The 19591-nt window shown below is 40.7% G+C and overlaps 2 protein-coding genes across 3 annotated transcripts in view; one reads left to right on the top strand and one right to left on the bottom strand.

The window, feature by feature from the left end:
• Positions 1–19591, bottom strand: part of LOC146606847 (protein NLRC3-like) — a 1106670-nt gene that overhangs the window by 184820 nt on the left and 902259 nt on the right. Inside the window, exons 1-6 of one of the 2 annotated variants that reach the window (XM_085349198.1) lie at positions 9019–9058; positions 7288–7405; positions 4035–4155; positions 3852–3950; positions 3669–3782; positions 1357–1435 (exon numbers count right to left, since the gene is read on the bottom strand). The exons of the other annotated variant lie outside the window; for it this stretch is intronic. Coding sequence (XP_085205324.1) covers positions 1357–1435; positions 3669–3782; positions 3852–3950; positions 4035–4123 — 381 coding nt within the window. The 5' untranslated portion in view covers positions 4124–4155; positions 7288–7405; positions 9019–9058. Of the gene's footprint in view, positions 1–1356; positions 1436–3668; positions 3783–3851; positions 3951–4034; positions 4156–7287; positions 7406–9018; positions 9059–19591 lie in introns of those variants that run through there. 2 annotated transcript variants of the gene reach the window in all.
• LOC146606857 (uncharacterized) lies at positions 13585–19106 on the top strand. Its single transcript, XM_085349291.1, has 5 exons — positions 13585–13598; positions 14136–14262; positions 17507–17614; positions 17692–17865; positions 18474–19106. The coding sequence occupies exons 1-5, from the start codon at positions 13585–13587 to the stop codon at positions 19104–19106; spliced, it is 1056 nt and encodes a 351-aa protein (XP_085205417.1).

The raw sequence follows: 19591 nt of genomic DNA, 5'->3' as shown, positions 1-19591 counted from the left end.
GACTCATGACCATTGATCAACAACCATTGATCAATGGTCCTGACAGTATGCGTACCAATGATCAATGAACTGACCTCCCAGCCCATTGTTCCTTCAGTGGGCTGGTTTCAGTCATACAAATGTCCTGTTTATAAGATTGAAACCTGCAGTCAGCTGAGACTGAAGAAGTCACCTGATGATGATGAAACGTTTCTCCCACTGAAAACATCCAGATGAACAGAATCAAGCTTTTTGGGATTTACGTACCTGGATGATTGAGCATCAAGACACAACTCTGTGACTTTTCTCAGATGAATAAATCCTCTCCTCCAGCTTTGTTTACATCTACCAGCCATGGGGCGCTGCCCAGGGAAATAATCTATGTGAGAGGTGGAAAGTCATACAGGTGTCTGCTCCTGCCTTCAGTTATTTTATCTACTGTGTGTCAACTGGCTGAACCTCCTCCAACTGTCTACTGTCTCCCTAAACTCAACAATGACTTAGTGATCTATCCATTCTCTGACCAAAGACATCCTGCTGCAGGAGGTTAACATAGCAGCCAATGATGATCCCACTCACTGTGAACAACACATTTGGACCTGATTTGCTGCTCTGGTTTACACGTGAACTTTGACTGCTGTCACCAACTTGAGAGGCTCTACAGAAAAACTGGACTTGTCCATAAAAAGATGTATAAAAATCATAAACTACATTATAAGGACAGCATTGCTCAATCAACTCTAATTACTATGACCATGTTATCTCTTCTAACTAAGGTACAGACACTCAAACTTGCTGCTTTCAGTGAGAAGTCAAATGTCTGAATATGAGCTGGAAGCTGCTGAGAGTCCTCCTCCTTCCCGTGGGGTTTACTTTCTCTACTACTTTCACTATAAACACGCCCCTTTCATGCACCTGCAGAGGGCCACCAGCAGATGGAGCTGTCTTAAACAAATCCACTTGGATAGTTAGCTGTAGATGATTTTCTCAGTATGATTGTAGGATTTTGAGTTATTCTTCAGATTTATTTAAACTCTTATATTGTGCACAAGTGTTGAGCGACCCATAATTTCTCTGTACTTTTCATAAGAGCAGCCAGACTTTCAGCTAGTTTTTCTTTTTTAAGAGATCAAAGATATTGAAGAAACAGTTATTCAGCTTCATTCCCACTGATCTCGACTACAAACTGTTTCACTTTGGTTTCTGTTTAAAGCCTCGATGTTTAAAACGTTTCCCTGTGATCACATTTGCACCGTCTGATTTCAAAGTTTGTTTTCTTTTGGTCATTTAGTCCACAGAGTCCTTGGTGTTCTGAAAGGGACCTATAAATAAATGCATTATTATTAATAATAAAGTAGTTGTTGTACATGTACAGACCATAAATATGGAGTCCAGCTGTGTTTGATGCTGCTGGGCAGACTGACCACTGGGAACCTCTGAGCTCTGCTGGTCCACTCTGTGGAAGAACCATGAAGGATTAGATCAACACAGGATAAAGATCCAGGAGTTTCTGCTCAAATAACTTCATCTGAATCAAGTCTGTCAAGTTTTAGACTCTCAGATTGTGAAGATATATTTTCTGTTTTCTATGAACTTTCTTTCATCAGTGATGGAAGTGATGATGCTGCAGAAGCTCAGAGGAAACTTTGAGAAAACTGTGATGAACCATCAACTAATGCTCTCAGGAGGCCAAAGGTCCCTGAATGTAACTGTGCAGTAGATTCAACGAGTGTTTGAAACCTGACCACTTCCATATGTTTTCATTCTAACACAAGAAGTCCTTTTCTCATTGCTTTGATTTGAGTTTTCATTTGAGTTTTCCGAGTCTCGTATTTGGAGTCGAGTCTAATCAATGATCTGACAGAAGAACATTAAAAAGGAGTTACCAGTGCTGTCAAAATTAACATGTAGGGTTAGGGGTTCATCTGTTATCATGATTAACATGATAAAAACCTTTAACACGACACATCTGGAGAGCAGAACGACTCAAAATCCCTGAAATGTTTCTATCAACGCACTTCGAGCAGTTTGTCCGAGTAGAGTTACCTTTGCACACGTGCAGATGTGCAGCACATCTGTTAGTGACGGGCAGCTGAACCAATCAGCTCAATATGGAAGATGACAAACACACACTGACCTCCCGATGGAAAGTTTGAGTATTAAAAAAATAACAAGACGGACCAGCCGACCAACATGAAGGATTCTGCACATCGTGACAGAAGGAATTTTCTTGTCACCGAAGCACTTCCAGCTTAAAATATCCCAACAATGCAAAGCACTGATGACACAACTGCCAAGTGGACAAACTGCAGACCTGTTAGTGTTGTTAATAACATAGTTTTGGTTCCTCGTGTCAAAGACTTGAAGAAGAGTGACAGAGAGTGTTAGACTGCTGCAGGATCAGTGCCACCTCCACAGACCTGTGAAGAAAATGATTGTTTGACAGATGGGCTCAGATTCAGGATCAGCTGAGGAGTTTGTGGCTGACAGAATCCTGCAGGTACAGAGCAGAGCCCATCATTAGCATGCAGGACTGTCCCTGGGGGGGTCGGCTCATTCAGGAGGTTAATCAATGTTTACATGTTCAATAAACATGTTAAGTGTGTAAATTTGCCCTTTTCTCTCGAGTCTGTTTGCTCATGAAATGAAATTTGATTCGTTTACATTAAAAATGATGTTTAATGGTGATTAATCCAAATGAATCCACAGTAACCCTGTGATGAGTCTGATTAAACATTTTCATTAACAGCAGTAATATAGATTATATATGATTATATATTAGTGCACACTTAGCTTTTAGTATATATGTTTGTTACAAAGTTGTATTTACAGCAGAGAAGCTGAGTTAAAGACTGAAAACTATTCAAAGTCTCTTTGAATTGAAGCGTTTAACATTCTTTGTGTTTATTCTGCATTGACTTCATTATATGGTGTAAACGTCTGTTACAGGCTTAAATATAAAGTTGGAAAAATGTAACTGCAGCTATTGATCAAGTAATTGTGATTAATCAGGATTAATGACAGAAGATTGTGTCATTAATTAGTCATGTTTTAATCTACTGACAGCACTAGTGTTCACTCTGGTGCCTCCAACTGTTTTACGCCCTTTCAACACCTTCGTGGTCAAAAGTGTACACGCACAAAATCTACAATAAAACCCTCACGCAGCAATAGGACAGACACACAATCCATTTATCTCTGTGTCTCAAACACACACACGTGTATTCAAAGCCTCGATTTGTTCATATTTCATCTGTTGTGTTTTTATCTTCAGCGTTTTCAGTGTTGCTGCATTTACACCAAAAATGTTTCCATTGATGAATCAGATTGATTTGAATGTGTTTCATCCATACAAATCCCTCCCTGGTGGTCACATGACTCTATAACATAACAGGAGTCATGTGACAAGAGTTTCATGCTGTAAAATGTCAAAATGGTTGAATGTGGTGGAGTAAAAATGTGAGATGTCAGCTACTTTTCTTCAATATGAAATGTTTGCAGGGCCTGACAGGAAGTGGACGGACGCTCTGATCACTTCCTGTTTGCTGAAGTGGGTTTTCAGTTGTTTAGAAACCAAAGGCTTGTTTTAAAAGACAGTTTAAATGGGACTGAGGGAACGACGTGTTTGTAGTTTATATCCAACAACATCAAGCAGTTTAATCAAAGAGTTCATGTTGCTAACAGCTCACCTCTCTGCAGCAGACACAGGCTGGACTTTAAAATCAATGGGAAAACCTTTAGACCAGTCACTCTGTAAGGACACAGAGCTGGGTCGAGGTCCAGGTTTGAGTCTCTGATGGATCCTGAAAAAGTTATAAATCTTCAGTAAAATTCTCATCACATATCAGCTGATATTATTGGTATTAGCTTACCTTTTCTCAGCTGACTGTCTTTGCTCAAATATCTTAATGGCATCTTTGACTGAGTTACTTTCATAAGACACAGAGCTTGGTGGAGGTCCAGGCTGGTTCCTGTGAATAATGATGCAGCAGTGATGTGAGTGCTGAGCTGTGACATGGAGAAGAGTCATGGACAGTTAGAGATGGTCATCTCACCTCTGAGCTTTGGTCTGGCTCTCATGTTCCCCACACAGAGTGCTTTTAGAGGGAGGGACTCCTTCCTCTCTGTCCTCACACTGATCCATGCTGCTCAATTCAGCTCACACACACTTTCTACCTGCAGAGGAAACAAATCATTCATGTGCACATCAGCTGAAATCCTCCTTTCATCATGTGTGCTGTCCAAATATCAGCTGCTTCTTTCCTGCTTCATCTCAGTGTCAGCTGGATGCAGTCAGACAGCAGTGTGAGGCAGAGGAAGCTGCCATCAGCTGCTCTGCTATCAGTCCACTAGATGGAGCCTGAAGCACACACGATGCATTCACTGACACACACTGATTCACTGTTTGGGAAACTAGAAAAATGTTGGTCTTGAACTAGCTGCATAATGCAGACAGGGTAGGACCCAAATATAACGGCGAAACATCTTCAAGCAACTTATAGAAGTCCAGATGCTTTTCTTTCCAAGCTCCTTAAACTATGATGACCTGGATGACTGAGAACCTTCACAGGAAAAATGAAACACACTGAACAAAGAATGCAAGACTTTCACAATAAAACAGCAAACAAAGGAACGCAACACTGACACGTGAGCTTGACAGAGGAGTGGAGGAAAGGCAGACGAGAGTGAGTGAGGGAAAGAGGAGACAAGAGAGACATGACAGGCTGAGGAAATATAGAATGGAGCACCAGGCCTCACACAAACACACACAAACACACACAAACACACACAAACACACACACACAAACACACACAAACACACACAGAGGCACACAGAGGCACACAGAGACACAGAGGGAATCTAATGATCAAGGAACTAAACAGGAAGTATAAGAAACTCAAAGAAGCATAAATAAGACTGTAAATGAACCAGAACCATAAACCATAATACAAAAAATGCAAAGTGCTTGGTCAAAGGGACCCAGAACCATTAAAGTTCTTTTCTTTGCTCTTCAGTGTTTGAGTTCAAACAGACTCCACATTAAACTATGACAGCACCGTCCCTGCTGCTGCTGTCAGACCTGTTATTCACTCACTGCTCGCCAGTGTTTCTAATGAGTTTTACTCATCCATGAGAGTTTAAAGCTTGCACTTACAAGCAATGTTCCCTCTAATGTTTCACGTGTCTGAGCGAACACACAACCTCCCTGAGCGATCCACTGTGAGCGACATTAGACGTGTGCACTGTGGTCACGCCAGCGTCGAATCCATCCAAGTTACATGTTTATTAAAATAATCAATTTACAGCGTTTACATTTCTGTTAAACTACTTTTAATTAACTGCTTTAGCCCACTTACAATGAAAGTTAAAAAAGAAAATCTTGTTCATGACCTGTAGCATGTTAACACTATTGGAAGGAAAAATAACTTGAACTTCAATTTTGAAAACACAACTTTCTTTAAATAAAGCTCTGACTTGTATTATGAGTCTGTGGTCTGGGAGAGAGTCTGTAACTCTGTCTGCAACATACAGTAAATAATGACCAATGTTGGGCAGTTAATTATATAGTTACTTCTTCAAAAAAGTAACTGAGTTTTGCAAACAAAGTTTTTTGCAGCTGTTTACTGCAAAAAACTACAGCCAAGGTGTTTTTTTTAAAATAAACATTTCAAACTATTTACAGAACAATCAGCTGTTCTGCATCAAATCTGATGCCACACAAATTATTTGTGCCGCTCCAAAAAATAATTTCTGTCCACTATGAGATGAAGGAGAACAACAGCCTGATACCTGCAGGCCTGACAGCAGCAGATGTGTCACTGCTGTAACACCTGTAACACTCAGCAGTCGCCTCATTGTTCTGACACACACAACAACACTATTGACTACACTACACACTAACTACACACTGACTACACACTAACTACACAAGATTTGCTCTAAACGTCTCAAATCTCTCACATCTCAAAACACCGCCGTCACTCCGTTTCTTAACAACTAAATGCCATGTTTTGATTGGTCGACATGGTACATTTTTCGACCAATAGGAAAGGCTGGGGGTTGGTATTGTTTTTGCTCACAGGCTTTCGAGCGTTTTCCTTATAAAACGCAGTTTTTACCGTTTCTTCCTGCAGTAAATATAAACAACGACAGTATTCAGGAAGAAAACCAAACATTGCAGATATTTTTATCATAACTCTGGTTTTACATGGTCGATCAACACAATTTAAAAACTGGTATAAAGTCCACACTTTTCCTGTCAGTTGTTCCGTCTGTCCTGCTCACATCTCCAATGGTTGTACACGTTGTCATTAACGTGGCTTCACTCCACATCAGCCGCTTTGCTAAAACACTGGCACATATTTACTTTAATTTCAATTCAGGTTAGAATTCTTTTTGTGTGCTCAATACAGATTTTCTCTGCGCAGAGACCGTGCCAACAGTGCGCAGCTTAGAGGGAACATTGCTTACAAGGTGACTACCAATAAAAATGGGTGTGCTTCACTGTCAGAGCTACGGTGATTCATCCAGTAGGACTTGATAATAAAAATATTTGTTTGATGCTTTGCATTGAGGCGCATTGTTGAATTTGCAGGGACACAATAACCACAGATCAGTTGTTCAAACCACTACAGTAGGGAGCCATGTCATGAATAATAAACAAATACTAATACTAATACTACTACTAATAATAATGTTAATTTAAGTAATTGTTTTTGACTGAACATCACATATAATGTAACAAGCAGTAAATTCAGGTTAAGTGCATTATCAGCATTTGGAGGAGCTCCTTATCCTTCACTGCTCACCTCTTACAAAGTGTTCACACAGTTTGCTAGCTTCTTTCAGCCTGCTAGCTATGCTAACAAGTCTACTACACACACTTGACTCGGTCACATGACAGACAGCAGAGATAGCTGCTCTGCTAGCTAAGCTAACTCATGTTAGCTTAGCTAGGTCAAGGTCAAAGAAATGAGGCGATGCTGCTGGGAGTTACGTCACAGACTAGCAGAATTTAGTTATTCAGCATAATATTTAATCCTTATTATCTGCTCCTCTCACCTCTGTTTACATCTGAAAACAAGAAAATTTAGCCAACAGTTTATTAGCTTTGGTGAAATTATAAACAGGCATCAGCGCAGTCACCTATACTGTGCTTTAATGCTAGAGCAGCAGGAACACCAGTTAATCTAAAATCTCCTTTTCTCTCTAAAAAGTGACAGCAGACTGAGTCAAAGACAGAAACCTTATTTAAACACCAAATATTCACTTCCTGATCCAGGATTCAAAGAGGACGTTGAACTTACTCAGCTTCTTCCAATGAACGTCTTCACTCTGCAGCTCTCTGCTGTCTGGACCAGGTCTGTGTAGAAACAGAGAAAATCCTCTGCTTCTTCTCCGTCAGCAGTCGTCTGTGTCTGCAGACTGCGTCACATTAAACACTTCACACCAGCAAAGAGGCTGAAGCTCACAGGTCAAAGGTCAGCTGCTGCACTGTGTATAACAATTCACTTTTGAACAGTAGATAGCCTGTAGGCGTCTCTGCAGTGATAAACAGTTTACACATTAAACACTGAACCATAAAAGAAGCTTGAGCTGCAGCTCACAGGTCAAAGCTCAGCTGCTGCACCCAGTTATGAGTTTAAATGAATCATTAATCATGATCTTTTCCCTCTCAGCACTTTCACTTGGCCTTGGAGTGTTTTGACGGAGCTACACTGTATGTTTCAAATGTTGTAAATAAATTGGGAGTTAGGGCTGGGCAATATGGCCTAAAATCCATATCGCGGTATAATTTGAAGCATGTGCGGTAACGATATATATCGCGATATATTCTTTTCTTCTGTATAACGTATTTTCCACACTATAAGGCAGACTTACAATCCTTTAATTTTCTCAAAAATCAAGAGTGTGCCTTATGTATGAATTCTGGTTGTGCTTCGTGACCTCGAACCGATTTTGGCTGCAGAAATCTGTTAAAAATGTTTTAGCACAACTTTGGTAAGCCGCACTGCTTGATGGATCGTCAGAGCATTACGGCTGCCGTAGTGAGGAGCTTCACGGAGTAATCTGGGTCCAAAACTCCGACAGCTTCAGGTCCCAAAGTCAAACGAACACTGAGAGTTAAAAACGGTCTAAATTCTTTCATCTTTAATAAAATCATCAGCGTTGCTGCTTTAGCAGATGTAACAATTAAGTTTAATATCCATGAAAACAGAATTTATTAAATTTAACGGAGTTAGAAGTTAACAGGAAGTTAGCGCGCTAGTTTACACCTAAACATTTCATACCATGTTCTGACTGAGATTTTTGAAACTAATTCAAACAGCTCTGCTACCACTTCCAACATAAATGAAGACAGAAAACTAAACAGCAGTGGCGTTTGCAGGGTTACTGAAGTTGGACTACCTGGTATATAATGTTGTGCTACGTGATTGCTAGCGACACAGCTATGTTAGCATAACATTAGCACAGTGAAGCTGGAGGATGAACCCCAACTCTTTTTCCACTCGATAAAAGTTAACGTGAGGGATTCTGGTGGTCAGGGACAAATGCAGTCGCATAGCAGGATGCTGTACACGGGCCAAACTTCAGTCACGAGAACAACTGAGATCATTCATCCACAACACGAGGCTAGTTATTAATATACTGCCACAACATGGGAATAGAGCAGCTGCAGAGAATTCAACATTATTGAATCAATGTTACGGAAGTGGAGGAAGCGCAGTTTTTGGCTTTCCCCGCGTTTCAAAAGTGCTTCATCTCTTTGCTGTGACTGTCACCCAGCATAATTGCAGAGGATAATGGTTTTAACCGCTGCGATGCTTTCGACCAAAACAGGTGCAGTTTGATGACATCATCACATGCGCTGTCGCGATAGAGCGGTATAGTCAAAATCTCTATCGTTGACCAAATTTAATCGATTCTATCGTATATCGTTTATATCGCCCACCCCTACTGGGTGTGATTTTGTTGTATTGGTTTGTTTTTTGGTTTTATGTTTCCATGTAGATGAATGAAGACAGATTCACTCTTACCTTTTCAAAATGTCTATAAGGTAGACGAGGTCTATGCTTTTCTGCCTCTTCACAGATAATCCCAGTGATTTTCCCTTGGTCTGAAATTTCACCTGATCTTGTGATATTGAGAGTCATCTGCCTTTGAGGCAGCTAACCAAACAGTGTTCTCTAAACTCTAACTTTAATATACTTTGATATATTTCAGATTTCTGAGCTCTGCTCTGACTCCGTGCCAGTAGCTCCTTAATATGACTTTAGTTTGATCAATAATTAACCTGCAGAAAGTTTCTGTTCCCACTCCACCACGCCGAACAACCCTGAGAACAAATAATATGATGTGGGTGTGTCTGCAGGCTTCAGCACTGTGAGCATTAAACACAATAAAAGACTCACAAGTTCCTGCTCAAAGGTCAGCTGCCTTTAGATCAATCATTAACCTGCAGCAGGATCCAGTCTTCTGCCTGTTGTGGTTGTGACAGCTGCTCGTAGGAGAGTTTGTTTGTAGGAGGTGGAGATGTTCTCAGATCAAGTGCGTAATCGTCTCTTTGTGTAGACGCTAAAAGCTGTGAGCCAAAACTCTCTGCTCTGAAACTCTTCACTCAGTCCTCACGCTGAGAGTTTAGAGGCTGAACTTCTTGTTCCTCCATAACACTTTTCATGAAACAGCAGAAATGAGCTTGTGTTTCTCAGCAGTGCGCACACAGAGAACCGATCCTCTCTGCTCAGTCTGAACAAATCAAAGTGAAACGTCAGTGAAAACACAGCTGCTGATCAAACTGTGTCAGATTAATGCCTCAATGTTTCACTGTGAGGTTAAAAAATACATAAAAATGATTTAAAGAAGTAGGAGGCAGATTTTCACAATAAGAGCACTTTGTTTTTAATTCAGTTAATGTCAAACTGTCATCAACACCTCTGTGTTGTCTCCGTCTCTGAGCAGATTCAGGCATTACTCAAATAATAAAGGCTTTTTTTCACTATTATACTTTTCATTAGTCTCCAGGTTGATGATTATAAACAGAATTATTAAAGTTTTTATCATTTCAGGCTGAAAATCAACATGAATTTGGTTCTAATCAAAGAAGCTCCTTTAATGTGTGTCATTAAAATCCTCACACAGGCTTAAAAAGGCGACATTAACATTAAAATAAATGAAAGAAGCTTCAGCTGAGAGCTTCATGCAGTCATCATCAGCAGCTCATAGCAGTCACAGCTCTTTATTACGCAGCTTTGCAGGAATTAAAGTGGCTGAAGTGTCAGAGTTTGTGTGAGAAGCTGCTTCATGGACAGCTGCACACACGTCTTTATTATTTCTTCATAAATCAAACACACAGGTTTGTCTGCAGATGATTTAAAGTGTGTCGTTGTGCAGTTAAAGCTGTTTGTGTGACGCCCTGACCTCCTGGGAATGAAACAGCCAATCAGATCCATCAGAGAGAGAGCAGGAAGTGTTGTGTGTTTGTGACAGAACAAGGAAACAGTGATGATGATGAACATAAAGGTCCTCTGATGTTTCCTGTTACAGTAACGCTTGTTCATCTGTTGCTCTCCTACACTTTCCTATAAATAAAGGAGAAAAAGTCCGTTTAGTTTCATTTCCTACAGCTCAGAGTTACACTTCACATTCCTGCTGTCACATCAAAAAGCTTCACTTTGGTCCAACATCTACATGTTAACATGAAACACAGACAGACTCAGAACATCTGGAACATCTGCACTTTGACCCAAACTGTTATAGCAGGATATTTTCTGCATATTTCTTATGTTGGACCTGTTTGAACTGTAAACGACCTGTAATCATCTGTAAATGGTGTGAGACACACTGAGGCCACCTACAGGGCAGCTGGGGAACAGCAGGGATCTGAAATCATACGAGACGTTAGTGAGTGAGAAGAACAAACGGACTTAAGATGGCTCGAAGTGATCAAAGTTGATCTAAAACAGAAGATAAATCCACTGATTCTTTGTAAAGTTCATCTGCTGCTCACATGAATCCATGAAAGATTTATTTCACTGAATGTTTCTTCAAAGCTCATTTCAACCTGTTGAAGTCATGAATGAAAGTGCAGACTGAGAGTGGATCACATGATGTTTGAGGTGTGTCATGTGACATGTTCAGTATTGTCACACATGTCTAGATTGTCCCTGATATCATAACTGCTCAAACACTGATGATTATATTTGAAGAATTATTCCTGATGGCAGCAAAGTTTGAATGGAGCTCTCTGTCTGTGCTGATTTGTCGCCCTCTGGAGGTCAAAGCACAAACTGCATGATGTCACTGTAACCACCACAGAGACAGGAAGTGTTTTTATGACTGAAACACTGAAATGATGCTAACGGCTGTCGTTAGGCTCACTGACAGCAGTGCTGATGTGTTCATGTCAAACACTGGCTCAGGTCAGACTCCTTCATCCTTCTCCAGCGTGAGGCCGCCCTCAGACCCACAGGAGCTCTGACCTTTGACCTCCTGACCCTAACCATTTTAGTCTTGTTGCATCTTTAAATGCAAATCCATCCAAACTGTAGCCGAGCAAAAGAAGCTGGAAGCTGTTCTATGAATGATGTTGTTGAAGGAGCTTGGAAAGAAAAGCGTCTGGACTTCTTTAAGTTGCTTGAAGAGGGACATGGACGTCTTAACGCCCACTTACATCCTGGGACATTTGATCACAGGAAATCACATGATAGCGTGGGGCTAGATCTCACAATGGGTTCACCCAAAACCTTGGCTGATTGAGACCCACACCCGTTTTCACGGAGGAGGAGGAGTTTCACATCCTGAACATGTGACAGCCTGGTTTAAAGGGACCAAAAGTAACTGGACACCTGATTCAGTTCAGGTTTATTCATCCGCTCCAAACCACAGCAGCAGTCACCTGCAGGGAACCAGCTGATCCATGTAACTAGGGACAGACCACAGCCCAGAGCACTGGTTCATGATGTGTTTGTGGACTGTAGGTTGTTTGGATAGAGATGAGATGTACTCAGCAGTCTGTCTCTAATGTTTAATGAAATGTTCTGAAGATGATAATAACTTGTGATTTTCTTTTGAATGAATCTTTAATCGTGTTGTAGGGCCTCTGACTCTCATGAAGATTTTCACATCAATGTGCTTTTCACAAAGATATTAACAATGAAAATGACGTGCAGCCCTGAACTACTCATGCGTTAACTCAGCGGTTCCCAACCCCCGGGTCACGGACCGGTCCGTGAGTCGTTTGGTACCGGGCCGTGAGAGTCGAGGCTCGGTGTGAAATTGATGGTTGATAGGTTTGTAGCATAAACCTGTTCGCTGGATCGTTCAATCCAGCTACACAGCAAAGCAAGACACGAGTAGTTCTTTATGTTTCTCGTGCACGGGAGAGACCTGGACCAATGCCGTTCCTTCGCTTGACCACAGTCGCTCTCGTCCGTTCCCTCGTAACACTGTTCTTTTATTGAGGTTACATGAACATACATAGGTTCATTAACATACACGAGAACAAAGGTACCAGTCTGTATGTTATGTAGGTGTGTGTGTGTGTGTGTGTGTGTGTGTGTGTGTGTGTGTGTGTGTATGTGTGTGTGGAGTCAGAGTGTGACCCCATAAACGACTTCCCTAAACCTGCTGGTCTGGAAGTCCAGCAGTTCATCTAAACAAAAGGCACTTAGACTAAAACAGACATCCTACCACAAAACAATAAGAAGGTAGCACCTCTCCCATGATCCCAGGACGTGGGTGTGAATGCCAGAACACTCTGGAGTCACACAAAGTCTTTAAAGACTACTATCATTACACAATTGGTTCTACACCTCTAAGCATATATGGTCAGATATTCCCCAATAACAATGACAATGATAAAATATAAATCCAACAATGGTTTTCAGGGTTTTTATCCTTAACTTCGTTTCCCTGGGTCTTTTCCCGTGTTGTAGTCGTGTGTCTTATTTTGAAAGAAATGTTTACGCGTTACCATAGCGACCAGAGAGCATTAAGGCTGCAGACAGGTGCATCCAACAACATTTTATTTTCCCTTATTTGATTTATGGACCTAACTGTATGAACTGGACTTTGGCTTTAATGCTGCTCCTCTTCATCATTGCTGTGTTGCATTTCCATCATTCTGCTGCTGGATTCACTGCAGGCTTTAACAAACACTCCTTTGGGTCCAGGCCCAGCCACGTGTTTGTAAGCTGCTGTGCTCCTCACAAATAAAGCCTGAAGCAGCTCAGACTGTTAGAAGCAGCACTGAGCCCTGTTACAGTTATAGTGTTAGAGCAGCGGCTGCAGCCTACAGCATTTAAACTAGCTGACAGTAAACACATCAGTCCAGATGTTACCACATTACTTTGTGATGCTGAGAGTTAAAGGAGACTGGCTGATTAAAATCCCATTCCTTACATCACCGTCCTCTGCTCTGACTGCTTTCATTTAATCACAATCAGAATACTTTTTTGATCCCAGGGGAAATTATTTAGGTTACAGTGCTGCAGCACAAACAGGAACAAAGACACAACACACTAAGTAAGAAATAGCACAACATACACAATATATACATGCATACATATGAGTCACTTATAAGTAACATGTGAGTGCTGGGGTCTATGACAGCAGGCAGGTCTGTATTTATGTCCAGGCTGACATGAACAGCTAGTAGTTCAGGGTTCAACACTCAGGAAAGTGTGTGACCTTCCACACTGACAGAAGATGCTAAACATGACTTTAAACTGTTGTTTGTTAAAGCCTCACAGATCTGAGAGCAGGGCTCAGTGGGTACATGAGCCTTTATACATGAAGGCTTTCTGTTTCCAGGAGAGGAAACATGTGATCCAGCTGTGTTTGGTCACATGGATCTGCTCTGCATGGATCACCTGACTAAAACATGTTGTTATTATTGTTCTTACAGTCTTAAATCGGTACATCAGGTGGGTCACATGACACCCGGGGGTGACAGCAACATCTTTCCTCTTTAGAAAGCTGCTCTCTGTCCCAGGAGCTGTTGTCACAGTAACAGCAGGAACAGGAAGTCACATGCTCTCTGCTCTGTGATTGGCTGCTTCTTATCTCAGCTTCCTGTAGAGGGTGGGGTCTGCTGATAACGCACACCAACAGAAGTGTGACTTTCACTTCCTGTTTATTGCTGTTGTTCTTAAAGCTCTCAGGCGATGCTGCAGCGCCCCCTGCTGACACAAACTCCTCCCTCTATCTCAGAGGTCACAGGTCAGCCTGCTGCAGAGGGTCTGCCTGTTCATGGACTTCCTGTTACAGAGACGGGTCTCAGCGTCAACACTAGTTTCTGATTGGACGGTGTGGAAAATGTTACGAGTTCAAAATATTGGGGATGGAGACAAGAGAAAAACCACAATAACAACACTGGTCCGGTCGGGTTGAGTCAAACGATGATTTTAATGATCACACACGTGGGAGATGGACACTGATGCAGACAGCCTCTGATCTCAAAATGGTGGAGCATTGCTCAAACTCTTATAGCCTCTGGTGCCTCCACCTTATCATAAAAGCCTAAACATTCACATGCTTTCTCTCACACAGCGCCTAAGCTACGACCTTGGCTCCCTGTTTATCTGCTCCTGCTGAGATGGGGCAGAAAACTCCAGCATGTTCTCTTCTAATCAGACAAATAAGGCGATGACTTTCTGCAAACAGTATTTCTTATAACTCAGCAGTATAATGCATCATAAAACAATATCATTCATTCACAATAAATCAGCAGTTTAATATAATGCACATCAGTTTAACTAATGCAATAGTTATCAGCTTCTTCTAATTCAGGAGAATAATGCAAACTAAAACTACATAATAATTCACAATCTTTAATTAGGGGTATAACATGGCATAAAATAATATTATAATCTAACAAAACCCAGCTTCCTCCAGCCGAGTGATGTGTGGATTCATCACTCTCTGTGGATCAGTGTAAGTCTGTGTGTGGGTCAGCTGCAGGACTTGTTTGACCTTTGACCCTGGCAGACAGAGCTGGTTACTGCTGTGTGACTCCTGCCGTCGCTCCACTTTAAATTTTACTTAAAATAAGTCCTGACATGGCCCCGCCCCCTCTGACCTGCTGCTCCTGGATGTGCTGAGGACACAGCGGAGGCTCAGAGGGGGCGGGGCTTTTCCCGTGGCGGTAACCAAACTGCATTAGGTCACTGCACTGCCAGTGTTTAACCACACCTCTTCTGACTGACCTTTGACCTCTGACATGTTGATTTGATCCTTATTTAATGACGTCTTTTATCTAGTGATTTAATTCTGTGTATTTATATATGATGGTGTTCCTGAGTTCAGCCTCAGCTGATATCCACAGACGCTCCTATTGGCTGGTTTTAAAAACACATTTTTCCATTAAAGAGACTCTTTTAAAAACACGTCTGCCTGAAATTCACATTTCATTTATTTTGGGGGATTTTAACAGAGAGATAGAACTTTATGAATCCCTCATGTTTATCCTCCAGGAAATTCAGTTTGTAGCAGCAGAACACCGACAAACTTTTACACAGCACAGAATTAGGATATCAAATAAAGGGGAATAAGAGAATATGAATATAAGCATAAATATGTACATATATACACAGACCTCACACAGAGACAGCAGCTACACTGTGTGTGGATGTGATCCACAGTCACAGCTGTGGGTTTCAGTCAGTGTGTCTCTAACTTCATGGTCACATTTCAAAGCTTATTGGAGCCAGAAGATGTTCAAGTAAAAGATTTATTGCTGTACTCGTCTACCAGGATAACAGGAGGTTCATAAAGCTGTGTAATACTTCAGCTTTACATCATGCAGTAGTAGTTTATTAAACCCCCCAAAATATGACTATCCAGAGTTGGGACCAGGAAGCAGAGTTGCAGTCTTACACGCCTCTCTGCAGCTTCTCTCCTCCTGCTACCCCCCAAAAACCCATCTCCATAGAGACTGTGTCAGCTCCCAAACAGACAAAAAAACTAAAAACCAGCAACAAACAACTTAAACATAAACAATCACAAAGAAAGAACAATACAGCATCCACATCTGAACCAAAGAGTAAAACAGTGAAATGTGGATTATTAAACATTAGGTCTCTCTCCTCCAAGTCTCTGTTAGTACATGTTAGTAAAAACATTTCTGCATTTTACCCATATTTTATTTTTAACTCAAAATCAAAGATTCCAGATTCTCCTACATGTTGGTTTTGAATCAGATAGGACGACAGATTTCAGGTGGCCCTGTGTCTTTCTCTATTACATTTGCCACTGTGTAACTCAAAGTTATTTAAGGACTAGTTTATTTCAATGGATGAGTTTACTGACTGATGCGCAGAAGAAATAGTTCTTTATGGAGCCTAGATGGTGTGAATGATGAGACCAAAGACTGCAATATCTTGTACCAAAAATATATTGAATAAATGGAGGAAAGGGGAAATGGAACAAAATAATTAACACAACACACAACATAAATGCCCACAATTAAATAATAAATCAATGCTGTGATCTTTCTGTGCAAAAGTCCTTTTTGGTCCTCTTCTTTTTAAAGTTCACTTTTAAGGTATTCCTCCTTAGAGTCCAGCTTCATACAAATGGGGAAATATGTCCGTAATCCAAAGACGGCTAAGTGGGGGAAAGAGGGGAAACAAAGAATGGTCCTACCGGCTCGCCACTTCAATATGAAGAAGATTAATTCAAAGGGAGGGAACAAAACCTGACCTGTAGGTCAGAAAAACGTCCATTAGCACATCAAGTTCGATTCAGTTTACCGGTAAACAAATATATTTTTCTGCAAGCCTATGTAACAATGCAAATCATCATCAACCAATGTACAACAGTTAAATTATTAATTATCTTGGCTACGTAGCTTAATCTATACATTCCAGTAGCGTTCGCTACAAACAATACAAAAACAACAATAAAGGAAAACAGCTGTCTAACAGACAGCATAGCCGAATTCAAGGCAACACATAACAATAATCATTCAATCGCACTTTGTTTCAAAGTAAGCCCATTAAAGTGCTTAAGTAAATAAAAGTGTTCAAAAACAGCGGTTTTTGAGCCGGAGTTCTGCTCGCGGTGGGAACGCCGCCGCAAAAAGCCACTTTTTAATCGCGAAAACGATCGACTGGTTACTGACAACCAAAAGGTTGTTTTTGGTAGATATTAAAGATCATGGGTGGGCGGGGCAAATGGAGCAGTTTTCTACAGTCGAGTAAAATTCCAGGAAAGAGCTGGGTGTGGCTTTCCTTTAAATCACATGATCAACAGCTTTAAGATGGAGGCAACTCGCTCAGTGTTTCCTGTTTCATTCTTAGACTGTGGCGATGGTAAGTAGCAGCTTTTCACTTGTTACCTGGCATCTTTTCAGCCACCAATGATAGTCATTGTATGTTATCAACATTTCACTAACTATGTTGTCTCTCATGTTTAAAATAGGCCGACCAAGAGCAAAATAGGTATGTCTGCAGACTCTGCTGTAGCCAAAGTTATCAGATCTCCTGTGTTTTTAAATCCCTAACTGCTCGATCATTATCATTTTAGAAGACAACAATTTCTCAAAGGAGGTTCAAAACTAATGCCTACAAGATTACCAAGAGGATGGTTCGGGGCTCTTACATGACTCCGGGAAGTCAACACTTGGTGGATGAGGTGTGTTACCTTTGACACTTTTAAGACAGTCCTGTTTATCACTACTAACAATAAGCAAATATGTTTTCACTCAACAGATCCTTCACAGCATGTTGTTTCTGGGCAAAATCAACAACATCCCCTTTTCTCCAGAAGAAATCTTCCCTAATCCTTTTGTTTTGGGTTCTTTAATGAGAAGATATCCCAGGCCTTTAAAGTTGTATTCGACTCAGCTTCCCAGGCGAAGTCCCTTCTCCTGTGTGCTCGACATGGTAAGATAACTCTTCTCACATTTTCAGTCAATCTGACAAACTTCCAGTTTTTAGGAAAGTATAATGCAAAGTGCTTTTTTACTGAGAAATCCAAAGAAAATCCATACTGTACCTTATACTTCAACATATGCTTCTAGCTATACTTCTCCACCAAACACAGAGACTGCAGGAGAGCTGGAGACTTGCTTCAGAATTTGTTAGTTCTAAATAATGTCTAACAGACTCATTATTGGAGATGCTTACAGTCTTCAAGGCGTATATGATGCTGTCACTGTGTAGCTGCTGGATCTGTTAAGTCAGCTCAAAGACTCTAAATTCAGCGTGTTTTGACAGCCCGGCATAGCAAAATAGGAAAAAAAAAGGTCAATTAGCAAATTTAATTATAAATTAGTGAGAACAAAGATGGATTTTTGCTTATTGATTTAAAATTAAATAGATTTTTGTGACATGTTTCACCCCCTATCTTAAAATGTCTAAACCAAAAGCATCCAATGGTCCTGCATAGTTAAATAAGTCAAGCAGCGAAACAAACATGTTGATCAACTTTCTATGAAAAACAACTATATAATCAGGTGCAACACTTTGACCAGATCTGTAACTGTTTTCAGATCGTCCTGCAAAATAACTCAGAGAATGAAGAGCAAATAAAGCAGAGTCTGCAAGATCTCCTCACAGACTTGGACTTAGAAGAGAATAATAAAAAAACAGCTTTCTTCTCATCCACCATCTGCATTTCTCAAAAATCCCAAACCAACAAATCAGAAAGGTACTGTGGAGTCTCCATGTCCACCAAAGGTCCTAACGCTGGGAAAATTATGATTGCTGCCTCCTGTCTTAGCAAATGGCATAAATATGTATCTGGTGCGGTGATGACCTATTATCCAAACACAGTCCAGAAAGATTACTTTGATGGAACAATTGAAGTACCTGGAAATATCAGGTGTGAGGCTTTTTGTCTCCGTGATGGTGCCAGAATGAAGCCTTGCAGATCATGTAAGAATTTGTTTGGCTTGAACACAGAAGACCTCAGAGAGTGGCCATATGGTAACTGTGCTGAAGCTGAGAGCCTGAGCAATTTGCTTGAAAATGAGAGAGAAGTTGAAACACATGTGGATGAATACTCAGCTGAAAAGGATAACAGGCAGAGAGCTGAGGATGAGGTTGGTAGGGTTCTTAGAACCGTGTTGCAAAGGATTCGGTTTAACTGGACAGGTGAATTTTACAACCCAGAACAAAAGTGAGATTTCATGAAATCATTTGCATTCATCATTCTGATAAATCAAAGATTCTCTGCTCTGACAGCATCTGTGTGGATTTTCTGTAATCACAGAGACGTGTATAAGCACGTTTACTTTCCATCTCCATGTAATTGTCACATTTAATAATTAAAACTGGCTTCTATGGGTTTTTGTTTGTTTGCTTACATATCTAGTGTTTAATGCAATGTGAAGCATTATTAGACAGCATTTATTGGGAAGAATCCCATATTTATACTGGTCTGTACCCAGGGTACACAGAAAATAAAAACACATGTTTTCTTATTATGATCCCAACTATAATTTACTTAAGCAAAAGCACTACATGTGTAGTTATAATATTTATAGCAGTTACTGTTGAGCTTTAAATTTATCATCTTAAATGTTTATATGCTGATTATATTGCTTTATATAAGAAAGGCCTAACTCTGAGTACACTCTGTGCCAAAAAGTGCTGACAGGAAACTGCA

Source organism: Diplotaxodon limnothrissa, unplaced genomic scaffold (genome assembly GCF_057381915.1).
Source record: "Diplotaxodon limnothrissa isolate DT_005_m unplaced genomic scaffold, D_limnothrissa_male_GT1.1 unmapped_scaffold_4, whole genome shotgun sequence".
In the NCBI taxonomy this organism is placed as follows: Eukaryota; Metazoa; Chordata; class Actinopteri; order Cichliformes; family Cichlidae; genus Diplotaxodon; species Diplotaxodon limnothrissa.
This window is presented reverse-complemented; position numbering and strand designations above follow the sequence as displayed.